This window comes from Canis lupus, chromosome 2 (genome assembly GCF_048164855.1).
Source record: "Canis lupus baileyi chromosome 2, mCanLup2.hap1, whole genome shotgun sequence".
Taxonomy (NCBI): Eukaryota; Metazoa; Chordata; class Mammalia; order Carnivora; family Canidae; genus Canis; species Canis lupus.
In genome coordinates, this window is record NC_132839.1 from 47,427,634 (window position 1) to 47,446,085 (window position 18,452).

At 38.8% G+C, this 18,452-nt stretch overlaps 1 protein-coding gene across 10 annotated transcripts in view; it reads right to left on the bottom strand.

Moving 5' to 3' along the window:
• Nucleotides 1–18,452, bottom strand: part of MCTP2 (multiple C2 and transmembrane domain containing 2) — a 242,141-nt gene that overhangs the window by 120,456 nt on the left and 103,233 nt on the right. For 9 of the 10 annotated variants that reach the window (XM_072798305.1, XM_072798333.1, XM_072798352.1 and 6 more), the window contains 2 exons: nucleotides 12,308–12,472; nucleotides 9,929–10,059 (listed from right to left, as the gene is read on the bottom strand). In XM_072798305.1, coding sequence (XP_072654406.1) covers nucleotides 9,929–10,059; nucleotides 12,308–12,472 — 296 coding nt within the window. Of the gene's footprint in view, nucleotides 1–9,928; nucleotides 10,060–12,307; nucleotides 12,473–18,452 lie in introns of those variants that run through there. The other variant, XM_072798361.1, reaches the window with a different exon arrangement.

Below are 18,452 nucleotides of genomic sequence, written 5' to 3' on the forward strand. Positions count from 1 at the left end.
AAGTGCCCCCCTCAGTGCCCATCACCCATTCACCCCCACCCCCCACCCTCCTCCCCTTCCACCACCCCTACCTAGTTCGTTTCCCAGAGTTAGGAGTCTTCATGTTCTGTCTCCCTTTCTGATATTACCCTAAATCTTCAATGGACTTTGTATGCTTGCAGATAATTAAAAGTAGGTAACCTTATCCAACATTTATAAAGCAATGACAATTAGATATGAGTTCCAGTTTAATAAAATTGAAACCTTGCAATCCCTTCCCAATTAAAGAGAAAAATACCCATAATATTAAAAGTCTATACCAGTTTTTACTACCAAATTAAAAAATACATATTTTAATACTTTATATGTGCCTATAAAATTAAATACTTGTGGGTATTTATTTCCTAATTACCAAAAGTGATTTCAGTTATAAGAAGAGGTGGCAATTAGAGCTTTTGTATGTAATAAATTCATCAAGTATTTCTACCAGAGACATGTCACAAAAAAAGCTATATCTTTTTAAATAATCCTCTCTGCTTTGAATCAAAAAAAAATTGTGTAACAATAAAGAAGCTTTTAAAGTTTTCTACATGAAAATAGGAGTTCCTGAATATTTTTATTTCATAAGCAAGTATGGAAGTGAGGAATTTTGGTTGGAAAGAAAGAAATGTCAAGTACTTTAAGCCATTTCTACAAAAATTAGTACCCACAAATTTTTAACAAATATAGTTTAGGAATACATTGCTAAGCATTATTTTACATTGTTATGTGTACTTTCATTGAACAAAGCTCTTTCTTATGGAAAGATAAATGATCCAAATTTGTAAGAATTTTTTTTTCTGGTGGTCACTTTCATTAGTCCAAATTAGCAATAACCTATTTATGGCACAATCATCTTCTGTCATTAGTAATGACAATTTATTTTCATCCTTTGAGTTTTACCTTGCTGTTGTAGCAGTGGTTTTGTTTTTTGAACAACCAGAAGTTACTTGAAGACAAGAAACAAATAATATTTGGGAGTTAAAAATGATTCATACAATAAGTTCTTATCGGGTAATTCAAAATGAACCTTACATTAACTCTAAAAAGTCATCTAAAAAGACTGTGAGCAATATTAGCATTTTTATAATAACTGTGTAAACTTTCTCAGTGCCTGTTTCAAGGCACAACTCATCAGAATCATGTACCAGGCAAAATGCAAAGTAAAAGCTGGGTTTCTTCTCAGAAATTACACATTTCCACAAACTTTTTAGCCATTTCTCTCCCCTGTGAAACTTTTGCACCTATTCCATTTCTAAAGATTGTTTGGATGTTGAAGAAAGAACACCTGCATGAAAACAGCCTTGCCTATTTTAGATAAAAGAGCCCCAAAGACAACAGATTGGGGATCTCTGCACAAATTTAATGGATTCTACATGCTCAGCTAACTAATGAGTGGATTCAGCCAAATACTTTCACTTCCACGGTGACTTGAAACAACAAATTAAACTGATATATCGTCATCATGTCAATCATAAATGTTGATCCTTTGGCACATGGGTTATGACCCAGCCTCTGAGGGTTCCTGCCCCACTAGGAGAATTGATACCTTAAGAATTAGGGATTATTTTACAGCTACCCTTCCTACACGGTGAACAATTAGCTCCCTTCTAATGATGTTTCTTTTTGTTTGTTTTTGTTTTTTTAGTAGGCTCCACACCAAACGTGGGGCTTGAACTTACAACCCTGAGATCAATGGTCACATGCTTTACCAACAAAGCCAGCTTGGCGCCCCCTCTAAAGATGACTTTCTATAAACTTTCTATAACTGAGTTACCTTCTGCCTCTCTTCTACCCACCTGGCTTCCGCATTTACTTCCACATTCTGGAAGAAAAGGAATGAATTCCACACAAAAACCTCTCCTCTAGGCTCCCAATTTACTCTATTCCAATCTCAGTCGGCAGAGTTCCAGCTCATCCTCATGTCTGAAGGAGAACCAGAAGCTCTGGAGGTGATTCAGAGGCTGGACGAATTATATTAACTCCAAGCTAGGAAGAGGTACTGCATTATCAGCAAAAGCAGAAGAAACAAGTTTTAAAGAGGATTTGTCTCATGCAAACTGGTGCAGCTACTGTGAAAAACAGTGTGGAGGTTCCTCAAAACATTAAAAATAGAACTGCCTTATGATCCAGCAACTGCACTTCTAGGTATTTATCTAGAGAATACAAGAACACCAATTCAAAGGGATACATGCACCCCTATGTTTATAGCAGCATTATTTTCGATAGCCAAGATATGGAAGCAGCCCAAGTGTCCATTGACTGATGAATGGAAAAAGATGATGTGGTTATCTATATGCAATGGAATATTACTCAGCCATAAAGGATGAAATCTTGCCATTTGTCACGACGTTGATGGAGCTACACATTACAATGCTAAGTGAAAGAAGTCAGTCAGAGAAAGACAAATACCATATGATTTCACTCATATGTGGAATTTAAGAAACGAAGCAAACAAGCAAAGGGAAGAAAAAGAGACAATTCAAGAAACATACTCTTAACTGTAGAGAACAAGCTGATGGTTACCAGAAGGGAGGTGAGTGGGGAGATGCGGGAAATAGGTGATGGGGATTAGGAAGGGCACTTGTGATGAGCACTGGGTGATGTATGGAAATTTTGAATTACTATATTGTACACCTATCACTAACACTGTATATTAACGAACTGGAATTAAAATAAAAACTGCAAAAAAATAAATTAAAAATATAAAGGATTTGTCTTTCAAAATTTCTGGTATCATCACCATAATACTCACCGAACCTCCTGCAAAAAGGTAAGTATTGTGTGAACAAACCATCGTTTTTTTTAGATTCAAATAAAGATAAGTACTCTACAGTCCATTAAGATATAATAGATACTATGAAAGACATTCATCAAAGACATTTTTAAGACAAAAGTTTTGAAAGGATAATTTAGGTTGTGTCTTCGTTTGTTTTCTAAAGGGTATCAGATTCTTCCCTGAGAAAATACTAAACGATTTAGTTTTAGTTGGTCTCTTAATTCTCTTTTGGTGCTACTGAAGCACCACAGAATCTGTTGTTCTTTCTCAAGGCTTTATCTGTTTAGTTACCTATTATGGACACAGTGTAGGATGAGCCCCTGAGAACTAGAAGAGATTCAGCCCAGCTTCATGGGCAAATTAAACCACCACCTACTCCTCCCTTCTTTCTCATTCCAATAAAAACTGTGGACTCACTGTCCAATTCTAAAATTTTACAAGTGATGTTACATATTTATTTCTCTTCCATTTTGAATCTTCTAAATTTCTTCCTAAACTCTACACAAATGGCAACTTTTAGAAGCATTTATGAAAGCTTAGCTTACTGGTGTATATGCAAATTTTCATTGAAAAATAAACTCAGTTTCCAGGTATATGATCTAAATGGCTCTCATAATGAATTTTTCAATTATCACATCAATTAATAAATAAATAATAAGCACTTAAACTACTTTTTCTATGAAAGGCCATAACATAAATATTTATAGTTGATGGGGCATATGGTCTTTGTTGAAACTACTCAAGCCCCCTTGTAATATGAAAGCAACACTAGACAATGTAAACAAATGAACAAGGCTGCTATCCAATAAAACTTTATTCAAAAACAGGCAGCCATCTGGATTCGGCCCATGGACTCCAGTTTGCTGACCCCTGATCTAGAGGAATGTTAATAATTTGGCCCTGGTGAATTACATCAATGTCAGGATCTTAAAAATTTACAAGGTTGGATGCTGATAATACAAACACACTGACAAAAGCATCAGGGAAATTGACCTAAAAATAATTTTGAAAGCATAACATTTAAAAATTATTTTTTATTTATTTCAGAAAGCCCTACATCCCACGTTGGGGCTTGAACTCATGACCCCACGATCAAGAGTCACATGCTCTTCCGACTAAGCCAGCCAGGCATCCCTAAAGCCTCACTTTTAACTCACTGTAGCCCAAGGAAATCTGGCAAAATAGCCAACGATGCACTGAATAAAAACTGACAACCCATGATACTATAAAACTGTTCTTCCTTCTGTTGGGAACTATGTGGAAGGCACACACTCAGAACATCTATGTAATTAATGAGCCTTAGCAAATTAGGTTTGTTCCTGGGGCATTATCACACAAGGCAAGTGATGGTGTCTGGACATTCAGAAGGTATTCCATGCTGGCCCTTAGGTCACCAGGAAATTCTCACTCAAAATCTTGGAATAAGAGCCCCACCACTGTAACCACCTTCATATTATGGAAACAAAATAGCAGAGTCCCCCATGCATTTGTGTCTAGAGAGGAGCCACCATTGTTCCCTTGTAGAAGGATGGAATTGGGTTGCTTTGTGGCCTCATTTCTGCTCCCCTCTCTGGACTCATCTCGTGACACCATCCATCCTTCTCATTCCTTTCAAGCTTCTCATTCCTTTCAAGACTTCTCTCTCCTCTCTTGACCTTTGTCCATGTTCCATCTTCCTGAAAGTTCTTCCTCCAATCTCCTTGTCAGGCTAACCCACCCATCATTACAGACTCCAGATTAGACCTCTTCTCTTCCAGGAGGCTGCCTTCTGCCACCCCCAATCTCCTGCCTGCCTACTTGTAGCAGCCCCAAACTTTTTAGTGTCTGAGGACAGCATCCATCACTGTCACTTCCCACTGAATCCCCAGTTATCTTTGCAGGCTATCTAGCACATGACGTGATCTGTATTTGCTAAATAGAGTGAAGGAACAAACAAAGGAAGGCCAGTGGCATAAGGAAGTTCAAAGTCAAAAAATCCAAATGACAGAGGCAGTGTTTTTTCTGTTAACCAACTACATACTGTGCACTAATTCCTCCCCTACAGAAGAAAGGATGAGAATAAATATATTTACTGAGTGCCTCCCAAATTGAAAAGTCTATGGTTCTCTTCACCTGAAAAAGACAAGGACTTAATTACTAGTTTTCTTCCTCTGCCACAGGCAAATAGTAAGACTATCCTCTCCAGCCTCCAGACAATTAATATGCTGATTGAGCATTGTTTCTGACTTCCCTTCTTGTCTTTCTCCATTAATTGGGCAGCATTTTCATGTTTTAATTCAACACATAATTTTGCCAAATCAGTCACCCAAACCTGCTCAAATTTCACTTGCCATGATAGCTTTTAACCTCTTATTCATTACCATAATTCCCTGTTTTATATTACAGACTGGTCAGCTTTTAGCTTAAATGCAAGGGGCAGAAAAGAGTGCTGTAGTTTTAAAAGCTGTAAATCTCAGAGGCTAAGGAATGGGGTGAACACGAAGAAAATGGTGAATGTGTCAAGCCTGGCTGTAAAAGCAGATCGACGACATGTGGTGCAATTTGTCCAGAGAAATACTCCAGCCCCACTTCTCCACCACTTCGGAGTCACTATTAAACTGGGAAAATGTCAGAGTCACTTTCCAAGGCACTGTGTGGGGCTGAGGGCTGACTCTGAGGCAGTCAGGTTAAAATGGACTCGAACATTCTCATTTTTAACTTTGAAACTAAAGCCTAGAAATTCTATACTAGGGGCACCTGGGTGGCTCAGGGGTTGACCATCTGCCTTTGGCTCACACCGTGTTCCTGGGATCAAGTCCCACATCAGGCTCCCTTTGCCTATGTCTCTGCCTCTCTGTGTCTCTCATGAATAAATAAATAAAATCTTTTTTTTTAAATAAATTCTATAGAGATTAATCTCTATAATCAATTTGAAATGGAAAATATGCTGTAAAGAAAGCAATACAATTGTTTTGAAATGGCCCAGGTTTACAATGAGACAATCTATATTTACACTCTAGTCATTTTGTTTAAAAGTTGCAGCAGGTTCCACTTAACTTTATTTCTTAATCCCTCAAAATGTTCACTATCTCTGGACCATTGATGGACTTTAAAACCAGAGACTGGTTTTCTTGTTTTTGTGTGTGTGTGTGTGTGTGTGTGTGTGTTTGTTTTTTGTTGTTGTTGTTGTTTTTTAGTAATTTTTCTGTTTCATTTTGATTTGTTTTTGCTCACAAATAAACACTGGAGTTGGTAGGCACTGTGGCCCACCAAATGTTGGATCTGTTTAAGCACCTTTATGTCACCTGCCTTGACCCCCTTGGGAGTGACTCAGTGGAAGATTGCAGGGGAACCAGGACACAAGTGGATTTCAGAAAGCTCCAGGTGACTCAGGAGAACCTGGAGGACCATGAGGCAGACACATGTCTGAACCGTCACCAAGCTAGCAACCCACCAGTGCCAATGCCACTGCTCAATCCTTCCTTCAACAAATCTTCCTTCAAAAAATCTTCCTTCAACAAATCTTCCTTCAAAAAATCTTTTGCACCACATCCTAGAAGATTGAAAACTTCTGCAAAAAAATTTCAAAAAGTCTAGGGCTCCTAGGCAGCTCAATCAGTTCAGTGTCTGACTCTTGATTTCAGCTCAGGTCATTATCTCAGGGTCATGGGATTGAGCCCTGCACTGGACTCCACACTCAGCACAGAGTCTGCTTGAGATTCTTTCTCTCTTTATGCCCCTTCCCCTACTTGCACTCACTTTCTCTCTATAATAAAATAAAAATATAATCTTTACAAAAAGTTTGTTTTGAAAAAATATATGTATACTGAATCTTACTAGCCATATTTCTTTCTCTTGAATTGTATAATTTTAGTTGCAAATGTATGGGGATCTATTGTTGCCACACAGAAAAATCTCAAAATTAATAGTAATAATAATATCTAACATTTGAGTGTTCAGAAAAGACCTAGGTATCAGATAAACACTGTTGCTGACCGTCATGATGACCCTATAAGTTGGTCAGGACCCCACTTGCATGGATAGAAAACCCAATTTCACAAGCATATTCATTGCCCAAGGTCCCATAGCTAGCAAACTCTCTGGTTCAGCAAGCCCTGAATTTGCAACTCGAAGCTGGTGTTCCTTTTCTCATGTCAAACTGCCTGCAAACGGAAGCTTCACTGATGAGAATTTCCTCAGAGAGGCCATGTAGGGCTTTAAATTACTGGCATCAAGGTGTTAACCAAAAACAAAATATGAAACAGGTCTTAAGAGACAGTTATGACTCATTCACACTGTCAAAGAGTTGCCTCATGCAAAAAGGTATTTCCCAACCATGGGGAGATAAAATAACTGAGCCTTAAAATTACAACAAAGAAGATGAAATGAGAAGAAAATAAGTGAGAAATTTAAAGTGAGAAGGAAGAGTACATAATAAGCCTGTGATATGAATATGCCAGCAGCATCTCCTCTTTCACTCTGAGAAGCAGTATATATTTTTAGGGTAGGTTTCACCCCACCTGGAGGTTGACTGCAGGGTAATACTGTATAGCCAGCTCCCAAGAGATGCTTTTGTTATTTTTATACATCAGGAGAGGAAAAAGGAAAAGGATACCAACAAGATCCTTTAATATCCATGAAGAGGAAGGACATCATGACCTCCAGGACAGGTACATATGTAAGTTACAAACAGGAAATAGCTAAAATAAATGAATACTCCAATGACAAAACATGGAAGAAAAGGGACATCTTATTTTTTGTGGCTGTGTAGAAACTTAACACTCATCTGGAAAAGCATTTCCTATTATGTCAAGGAAACATGACAGCACAGTGATGTGTGAAATGAGAAGGGCATTATTCTTTGCACCTACTAAAATAATACATTGGCCATTCATCACTGGAAGCCCAAATCCCCATCACTCAGATAATGCTTTGGGACACAGAGTTCTCTGCACATTTGTGCATTTCCGCAACTTATTCTTGGCTCTGTGGGCTAGCACAAAGTTTCTAATCCTGCTGCCATGGGTGTGGTAGGGCACTGGTATGTCACAGTGGTGACAAGTGTCAGAGGTATGGGGAAATGTCTGAATTATCTCATTTACCCTGTGTAGGCACAAGAAGGAGAGATGAGACCAGGCTACAGTAATCAGATAGGCAGTATCTGCAGGATGACCAAGGGAAGACCTCCTGCAGGAGCCAGAGGGTGTGACATGGTCCAGTTGGCTACCCCACAGCACCAACCTGGCCCATGAGGTTGCCAATGAAGCAATGACTGCCACCTGTGGGATGAATACAGTGCTGGGGACAAGTGGGCTGCACAAAGCAATGCATCCAGGGTTATGTCATATACTGATGAGCTGAGGTCTCAACTGGTGACATGCTGTTCCCCTGGAGGGTGTCTGGATATGTATGATGGAATGTGGATGTGTTGTGTGTATATTTTTCACACACTAACTGGGAAAAGCAACGGGTATAAGGTGGATGAGATTTACTAAACATCTTGCAACATGCTAGACAGTCTGACGGAACATGGTGTCTCCATTGAGAAACACAGCAGGAATGTTCCATGGGTACACTCATCCATCTCAGGAGAGCTGCTGATGAGAGATGGAGTGATGAGAGCAAGAAGAGCTAGCACTCTGTGTGCCAGACACTGTGCTCAGTATTTTACCCAGAAAAAAACAGTGCACAAATACTGGGTTAGCTGGGTCTCACCCCATGTCTGCCTGTAAGTACCCCACAAATGGAAAAATATTAACTTCTCTGGGCCTCTGCATTTCCTTGTCAGTGAAACGAAGGGGTTCTATTAAATGAGTCATTTTCAATTTTTAGCTTTTGTCAATAAGAGAATCAGTTAGATTCAGTTAGAATCCCAATAGAGAATAGAGGTAAAATTTGAGATGCTCTGGCCTCAGGACAGAAGTTTTAGCAGACCTCCAATTCTCCAAGGGTTGAGCCTCAAGCATCTCCCTGAACTCAGGGTTCCAGAGACCTTGGTATGAAAAAGATGAAGACAGCTGTTGAGAGCCCTTTAAATGCATATATCCTAGATTTAAGATTTGTGTACAAATTATATGTATATGGTATGAACAAAAGTAGTGATTTGATGGAAAGATACTGGGTCTTGGAAAGCACAGAATCCTCGCCTGGCACTTGCTGCTCTGATGTTCATGGCCAAGTCATTTGTAAGCCTCTTGCACTCTATTCCCTACTCCACAAAATAGAAATAATGCTGCTAACTTGCAGGGCTATTTGAAAGATCAGAGATGAGCTTTCCACTACTGTCTCCATGGTACTTCCCATGGGCCAGCCACAGTGCAGGCACAATTTCATTTAATAGTACTGTACAATAAGGAAGCTATAATATTCATGGTATTGCTCGTTATTTATGGGTGAGTCCCTCAATTAAGGACATTGAAAATTTTCCCATCATCTTGAGACACCTAGCTTCATATTCTTACTAAATTATATGGTATTTTGCTAAGTAGCAAAACCAAGATTATACGGAACACTGGAAATCTATACAGTTGATTACTGAACAATGCAGGGGTCAGTTGTTCTGAAGTCCTGGCACAGTCCAAAATCTGCATCTCACTTATCACTCCCCCAAAACTCTACTACTGGATAGCCCCCGTTGACCAGAGGCCTTGCTAATAATATCAACAGTTAACACATATTTTATAGGTCATCTGTATTCTCACAATAAAATTAGCTAGGGAAAAGAGTTACTTAAAAAAATGATAACGAAGAGAAAATTCATTTAAAGTACTGTACTTCTCATAAAAAAAAAAATAGCGTATAGGTGAACCAGTGCTATTTCCTAAATAGCTTGAGAGGGCTCAGTATCTTTTTTTTTTTCCCTATTTTTTTTTAATTTAAATTCACTTTGCCAACATATATACGCAGCATCTTTTTAAGGAGGATACCCAACACATACTATTTTCTTCTGTTTTAATCAATGGGAAATGACATTAACAGGTTAAAAGAAAAATTCTTCCCTAGATTAAGGTTCAGCTAACTTATGGCTCCCGGGGTGCGGGTGTGAGGTTTCACTCTATGCTCAAACAGATCAAGACATCCTCTCTGCCCTGCCACATGCAGAAATAAGCTCCACACACATTTCCCACTAGTTAGAAAGCAGAGCAGACTCACGTGCCCAGACGCTCCTCGTGCTTTCTGCTGTCCTTTCCCCACACTTCAATGTCCAAAATGCCCATCCTGTCAGAGAAGTAGTGAAAGTCAAACTGTTCCCGCCACTGCGGATTTGCACTCTTACACAGTGTCTAGAAAACATGCAGTTATAATATTTATTTTCTTAAAATGCCATTCATTGCTACAGCAGCTACATACATTCATTTCATTTCTAAACTGCGGGAGATGGTGATGGGATGCCTCTCCCTTAGAAAGTTAAACTTTCCGTTTTGGAACGAAAAGGGTTTGGAGGTTTCAAGGAATTGGCAAAACCGCCCTAACCCATTTAGCTCACCCACAGATTCAGTAATTTATTCAGCAAGTTAGAGAGTAACCCCACAAGAATTACCCCACAAGGAACCATAAATTATATATATATATATATATATATATATTATAGACAGATAAAACATATCTCAGTAGACATTTACAGTGGCTCTCTTACAAAAGATACTACTAATTGGCTAATCGAATGCAAGTAAGTAACATTTTTATTAGCACATCCCATCCATTCAGTGCTGGCTTAAGAAGTATATAAATTAGCAGTCAGAGGTGTTCATTAACATCTGTCCGATGCCTTGCATGAGAAACCCATAACTTGTGCATTGCTGCCTGTTTTAAAACCTGAGTTTACTGAATCCAGTCACTTGAGCGAAAGAAAGCTAAGAAGCCCCACTGCTGCCACACTGATAACGTAACCAGCCCCGTTTGAAAACTCTGCCAAGTGTTTCTTTTTTTTTTTTTAATTTTTTTTTCTGCCAAGTGTTTCTATATTCTCCCAGTGACTGCGAACCGCTTATGTGTTTGATCCATTAAAAATGTTTTAGCTTTTGTTTCATTTACCTAGAGATTGAATTTGTAAATAAAAATGAGCAAGAATGCCAGACACTGACAATCAGGCTCTAAAAAGACTGCATCAACTATTAAATCTGAGCGTCAAACTATTCCTGCAAGGGAAAATGGGGACAACTCAGACATCGGCTGTAGCCACCATCATGTAGTATCATTTAAGCTCTTTCTCACACTGAGCTTAATATATCAGATCACAGAATTTAGAAACCATGGGGTGAAAAATATTCGACCACAAATTAAATGCGATATTCCCCAAGGGGGACTGTAGCAAATACTAGACTAATTCTGCACTTCACCTTAGTCCAAAGGGCTAAGTGTACTTAGCGATGAATAATTTTTCTATAAATCCTTAGCCTGACCCTGGCAGATGTGTTCACTCTGGGTACATTCGCTGTGAGGTAAAGCCTGAAACTACCTGATTAGAAGAATCGCCTGCCTAATTCTGCTGTAACTCGCCCAGAATTTTTCACATTTCTCCAGAATGATTCTCCGGTGTGAGCTTCAAGTCTTTACTCATGTGGTGGAGTAAGTGATGTTTAATGTTTGATTCTGCACTGAAGAGCGTGCAGCAGAGACCACCTCTTGCTCTCTAAATTATTTTCCAACTGCATCTGTCTGCATGTGTTATGTCCTCTACACTACAAGCCCAAATTACAAATATCCTTGGGTCTATTTTCAAAATCTTCCACCAATATTTGTTTTTTTTGTTTTTTTTTTTTTCTATGTGGCTTTTGGCAAGTGACTTAACTTTCAAGTACCCTAGTTCCCCCAATCCATAAAACCGAGAAAATATTCCTGTCTGACTGTTATGTAAAACAAATTCATTACCATGGTTTGGAGACTATGGTTTTTGAAATAAAAACCACACCAAATTACTAAGATTAAAAATTAAGTGGAATTTGTTTCAGGAGAGTAAGATGATTGAGTTTTAAAGGCAGCTAAAAAATGCCATTACTTTTATTCAAAACAAATCTCTAACACTTCAGTTTAAAAAAAAAAATCACAGCAAAAACAGCATTAAATGTCTATTTTTTGTGTTAATACTAACAAGTAAGAGGAAAGCAAAGAGTATATGATTTTGAAAATATTTTTCGTTATCTCGAATGTTTTCACCCAAATATAATATATTACATGATTTTATTTTTGTAGGACTTTGAAAATATTTAGTTATCCCTTTCCTGTAATCTATGAAACAATGTTTGCTTATTTTCAAAACGAAAATAAATCATGCATCCAAAATCTACTATTTAATAAGCCTTCTCTAGCTCCAGTTACTATATTAAAATAAATTATGCTAAGCAACCCAAAAGGTATATTAATTGACTGCAGCTATACAGCTATTTTGTTGTCTGGAATGCTCCTAATAAAGTTATGAGGGCAAAAAATAAATTTCTCCTCTTTTTATGAAATTTAGAGTGGAAAACATTTTTTTTTCAGTTCCTTTATTGTGAAAGATCTTGTTCTTCTTAAGTAATTGACAGAACTTACCTTACTTTTATACCTCTGATCTCCCAGTTTTAACTGGACAAACATCTCTGTCATGCTTCCTCCTGAGACATTCTTCCCTTCCAACAACGTTATACTTATAATCCCGTTCCAGAGTTGGTTCTTTTTCAAGGACTCTGAGAGCCGCAGGTTACGTATCAAAGAGGACTAAAACAAAGAATGAAGATGACATATAAACTTGCTGATAATTCTTGAGTGTGACTTTGGTGATCACAGGAATTCCAGCTTTCAATATGGGATTATGAATAGCACTCCCTGACTGGTGAAAGTGTTATTAGTCTTCATTGATTTTGCAAACCTGCAAGCACAGTTATATGATTTCCTCCACAAGCACTGGACTTGTAACAATATAGTGAAGGATGATTGGGAGAAACACTTGGATTTGGCACTGGCCTACTATACTCCCACCCAGATGTGCTCCTTGGTAGGAATTCCTCATCTGGGCCTTCAGTTATTTTAATAGTAGGAAGGGAAGAAAGGCATTCTGGGAAACCGAGAGAGAAGCATAAGGCATTGCTTTGCAGGGAAGCAAAATACCTCTGGGTATTTAGAAGTAATAGTTTTGAATTTATCCTTCACACTCAAATCTGTCCACACTTCCCTGTATTCCTTGGGCTACTACTAAAAAGCCCAACACCACTGTGAGAGTCACAACTCCACATACAGCCTGCAATCAGCTAGCCAGCCAAATAAGCTTTGCAGATCTGCAGGGAAGAGGAAGATGTATAAAGCATTTAACACTGTGCCTGGGATCCAGTAGAGATTCAGTAACTGTTAACTTATTTTCTTCCTTTTCTAAATTATTATACTCATGCACACTCACACACATCTTAAATAGAATATAGAAAAAAGCAAACATCCCCTATTATTAAATTATAAAGAGGACAAGCACATTTTATTTATTTTTAATTTCTATTATGTAAATTTTCAAACACACACAAAGGCAGAGAGAATGGTATATACATCTCCACATACTTATTCATCTGATTCAACATTTTGCCACTCTGATTTCATGTATCCCTTCACTATTTTTCTCCACCTGAAATATTTGAAAGCATATTTGTTTTTACATAAGCACCATGCCATGATCACACTCCACAAAAGTAACCATAATTCCCTTAATATCGTTAAATATCCAGCCCATATTCACATTTCCCTTAAGGTCTCAACCATGTCTTTTTTATGGTTAGTTTGTTTGAATGAAGATCCCCACATGATCCACATGCTGCATTTTGTTGGCAGAGTTCATTTATGTTCGCTGTTCAATACGTGAAATGGTATGATCCTAGGCTGCTTTATTTGAAGGAGAAATAAATGGACTGGAGAATGTAAATGGCATCAAGCACCATAGTAAAGCAATGAATTTCTAACACTATATATTCATTCCTGTCATCTACTCAATATATCTTCGAGATCATTTCGACACCAATTCGCTTGGACACCAGTTAGTTACAATCTATCACAACAAATGGTATGTCAGTATCATATTAATTATATACCAGCTTACCTCATCCAACACGTGTCACTCCACCACTTTTAATAAATGATGCAGCAATGCCACACCAAGTATTTAGTTGGTCATTTTATGACTTCCTTAACACACATTTAAGGAAATCTACATTTTCAAACTTCACACCTGTGCTGCCTTTCTCTTAAAATGCAGGCACATGTGCACAGGAGTTTTGGAGGTGCCGAGACAGAGCAGGGAGGGTGCATGGGATTTAAAAAAAAAAATCCCTTTCCTCGGGACAATGTGGACAATTATTCCTTAACTTCTGTTTCCAGTTTGGTTGAGGATAGAATATATTCAATAATGAAACTTAAGGAAATCAGTAAAGTTAAGCAATTTCATGTTAATAACACAGTCTATATATAGACACATATATAAAAATGTACTCACATGTGTTTATAAATCTGTGTGAGCATATAGATCTGGATACACTGAATACATCTTATTAAGTACACTGGCTGAAAACTTCTATTTTTAAAAGGAAAATGAGATTTTGATTCATATATCCTGTTACAATTCTTTCTTTTCTTTTAATTTCTTTCTTCTTAAAGTTTGACTTGCCAACCAACCAGCTAAAGCATGACCTGTCCCATGGCCATGCTTCAAAGTTCCGACAGATATATTCCTCCCTAAACACTGCAACTATTTCAAAATCCTTTTTATAAAGAAGGGAGTAATGTCCACATGGGATCAAAGGGCATCGTACAGTCTGGCAATTGCCTAAGAAAAATGGCAGCACTTCCATGAAATATGCCCTAAAATAATTTTGTGGCTTGGTATGTCCTAATTTCAAATTGGATGTTTATCTTGGAAAGGCTTCTATCTAACTTGTCCATAAAACAGCCCCACTTAGCTCTAGGAGCTCTGTGAAAATGGAATCCAAAGCTGGTTATTAAGGGGGCCGAGAGATAGGTTCCATATGGCGGAACAGCATGGGAGGGCAAGGCTAAAGCCTCCATCAGGCTCGGCTTGGCTGGAGCTCCTGATCTATCCACGGACACTCGTTGCATTACACCATAACATCTGGATTATTGCTTGTAATGTCCCTGGGAAATATCCACTTTCCATCAAAGCCTTTATCTATCTCAGTCGGACTTTGAACATTTTAGTATTTAACGCAGTCGTGTTTGATGTGACTGACTTGCTCTTTGCTGTCCAAGATTTTTTCCCCCCTTACTAAAGGCAGAGTAGGAAAAGTGAACTATTTATTGCAGAGTTCAGATATAGACAAGCACAGAGGGCCTTTATTCTACTTCTTTTTGCCTCCATCTTTCTGCAAAAGCCGCTACAAGGTTATGTCCAAATAAAGTTTCGCCCATGAGCAACATATTCTGGGGTAGGGGAGTGATTTAAAGAAGTGTCTTAATTACTTTAACGTTTGTCTTCAGCCTTGGACAAGAGATGGGGCTTGAGAGCAGAGTTGGTGGGGAGGGACAGGTACAGTTGGGGCCATCCTGTGTGTGCTCTGATACAGAGTTGGGCTCCCCAAATCCTTTGCACTCTTCAAACAATCCCTGTCTCCTCACAATAAATCTACTCCTCTGCACTCACTCTGTTAACTCCATAGCTCAGGTTTTCATGTCTGTGCCTGAGCCTATAAGTGAAATTTGTCATCTTAATGCAGCTTGGAATGTGAAAGGAGAGAAGGAAATGACCCATCAAAGGAAAAACCCACCCCACCTGAGCTGAAACAAACACCAGGAGATAGAGCAAAGTTTCTAGGTCCTGACCCTAATTTCTCAGCCGACATAAAGGATAAAATATAGTACACCAGGGTTTTGTTATTTTTCTCCTTCCTCCCAAAGGATCAGAACCTTTCACTATTCCTATGTTGTTTCATTCATAGGCGCTTTCTTCCTCAGCCCCCAATCCACCAAATCCACACCCTTTTTCTGAACAGAAATCGTTACTCCCATCCAAGGCACACACATTAGTTATTACCAGTGAATACAAGGTGTGATATTTAACTTAGAAACATAAGTGACTTTTGAGGCACCTGGGTGGCTCCTCACCTGAGCATCTGCCTTGGGCTCAGGGCATGATCCTGGATCAAGTCCTACATCAGGCTCCCCACAGGGAGTTTGCTTCTTCCTCTGCTTATGTCTCTGCCTCTCTCTCTGTGTCTCTCATGAATAAATAAATAAATAAACTCTTAAAAAAAAAAAAAAGTCGAGGATCCCTGGGTGGCTCAGCAGTTTGGCGTCTGCCTTTGGCCCAGGGCATGGTCCTGGAGTCCCAGGATTGAGTCCCGCATTGGGCTCCCAGCGTGGAGCCTGCTTCTCCCTCTACTTGTATCTCTGTCTCTCTCTCTATATATATATCATGAATAAATAAATAAAATCTTTAAAAACAAAAACAAAAACAAAACAAAACAAAAAAAGTACTGACTTTCATGGGGCACTTGGGTGATTCAGTTGATTAAGCATCCAACTCTTGGCTCAGGTCATGGTCTGGTCTTTCAGGGTTATGGGATCTAGTCCTGAGTTAGGCTCCATGCTCAGTGAGGAGTCTGTTTCCTTCTCCCTCTCTCCCTCTTCCCCTCATACGTTCTCTCTCTCCCTCTCTCTCTCTCTCAGATAAATAAATCCTTTAAAAAAACCATACTGACTTTCAGGAAAATGAAAAGCTTCAGCTAACAATTTACTTCTGGGTCATGACAATCCCAAGGAGGATGCAGGCAGGGTAAAAAGGGAACAAAGGTGAAGATAAGTACTGTGGAACTTTCACTCCCAACAGTAGAGAATCTTCAAGTTTGTGATCTAGGAACAGACTTTCAAAACAGTGAACGGGCTATCATTCCTAGGACATATAAAATGGATTATAGCTTGGCCAGATGCTTTATTTGAGGATTCTAGCCAAGTGGCATGCTGGGAAGATGGTGATGTGGACTCCAGTCTCTTGGCATGACTGCAAAAGAAAACCCAGAAATGACAGACATGTCAGTGAGGTGTCTCCTCTCTGTCATGGGCCAGGAAGAATGGCGGAGAGGTTAGGAGAGAAGAAAGATCTTGAAAGGAGTAGCATGCAGTCCAGGAGCTGAGGCCACAGCCTGTAGGCATCAAAAGCAATGTTACAGCTGGCCATGCCACACTCCAGAACAGACCATGCTGACAAATACCACAGGACGATTATCCACAGCACTCCCCTGGGTGGGACAAAATATCAAACAAATTTTAAAAACAGAAATGAAAAGGAGGGGCAGTGAGAAAATATTTTTGTAAGACTTTTCTAGGAAGACCTACCTACTAGGTGCCAAATTACTGTGTGGGTCCTTTTTCTATGATCTCAGTTATGGGAGTATAAAAATATATATTCTGACACCACCAGTGCATCCTATTTTGACTCTAATTATTCAGTTTTCCTAAGTCATTGTAAGAAAGGAGGTGTCAATGGAAACAAATGCATGGAAAAAAATAACTTTGTAAGCTAAATGAACAATAATATGAGATTCAGCTCTGCCGGCATTGCTTAGAAAAGCTATGGGAGAATATTCAGTCTACAAAAGGTTTCCCTGAAATATTCCTTCCAAGCTTTTTTAACATGTAAAACAACTGTTCATTGTCAACAGCTTTTATAGCATGACATGAGAAGATCCATATATTCATGCAACAGGCTCCCAGAGAAGCTCCTTCTTGGCAGCTTCTTATATCACCCGAAGAGGATCCTGTAGGCATAAATTCTCCTAGAACCACACAAAAATCTTTGCATAAGCATATAAAGAAAGCCTTTTAAATTTCCCACAAGGACATGGACATGGACCATGAGATTTAAATTTGTACATGAGAACTAGATTATAGTCCCAAGGATAATGAATAATCTGTAGGTTGTATAGACACATTAGCTATAAAAGTTTTACGGAAAAAAAAAAAAAAAGTTTTACGGGAAACTTAACACTTTTTCATTGTGAAAAAAAAATTCCATTGCTCAATTTTTGCACTCACAAATAAAAATTAGGTTAAGATTTTTAAAATTTTGATACAATCTATGAATACCTACTTCTCAGGGATTAGGACCAGGAAAATGCTGCTAGTGCACTTTCTGTCGTTAAAAACTAAAGTGAAAAAAAAAAAAAAAATGAAGGCCACATGATTCAATAGGATTTTCTTTTTCACCCTAACCCCTAAGAAGTTTTTGAAGTTAAATGTTGTCTATGCCTTTCCTTCAGGGAAAATACTTCAGGGACATGCCTTTCTAGGACTGTCCTACCTCCCTATTAGTGAAGCAAGCAAGGCACTCACTCTGAGGCTTCTGCAACAGGCAGGTCTGGCCCCTAAATCCCTTCCATTGTTTTGTGTTCCTGGCACAGCTCTTGCCTCACCCTATTCCTAGTCCTTCCTAAGATTTAGCAGCACTAGCTACTGGCTTATGAGGTCTATGCTTCTCACACTGCTAGCTTCGTCTGCTCCTCTTCCCATCCAACACCCCATATCAGCCTCAAGTCTATGCCAATGGTTCTCAAACATGAACATGCTTTAGAATCTCGTGGAGAGCATGCTAAAAGATTGCTGGGCTCCATCCCCAGAGTTCTCATTCAAGAGGTCTGAAATGTTGGTGGGGGGAGGGTCATGAATTCACATTTCTAACAATTTCCAGGTGATGCTGATGCTGCTGGTTCAG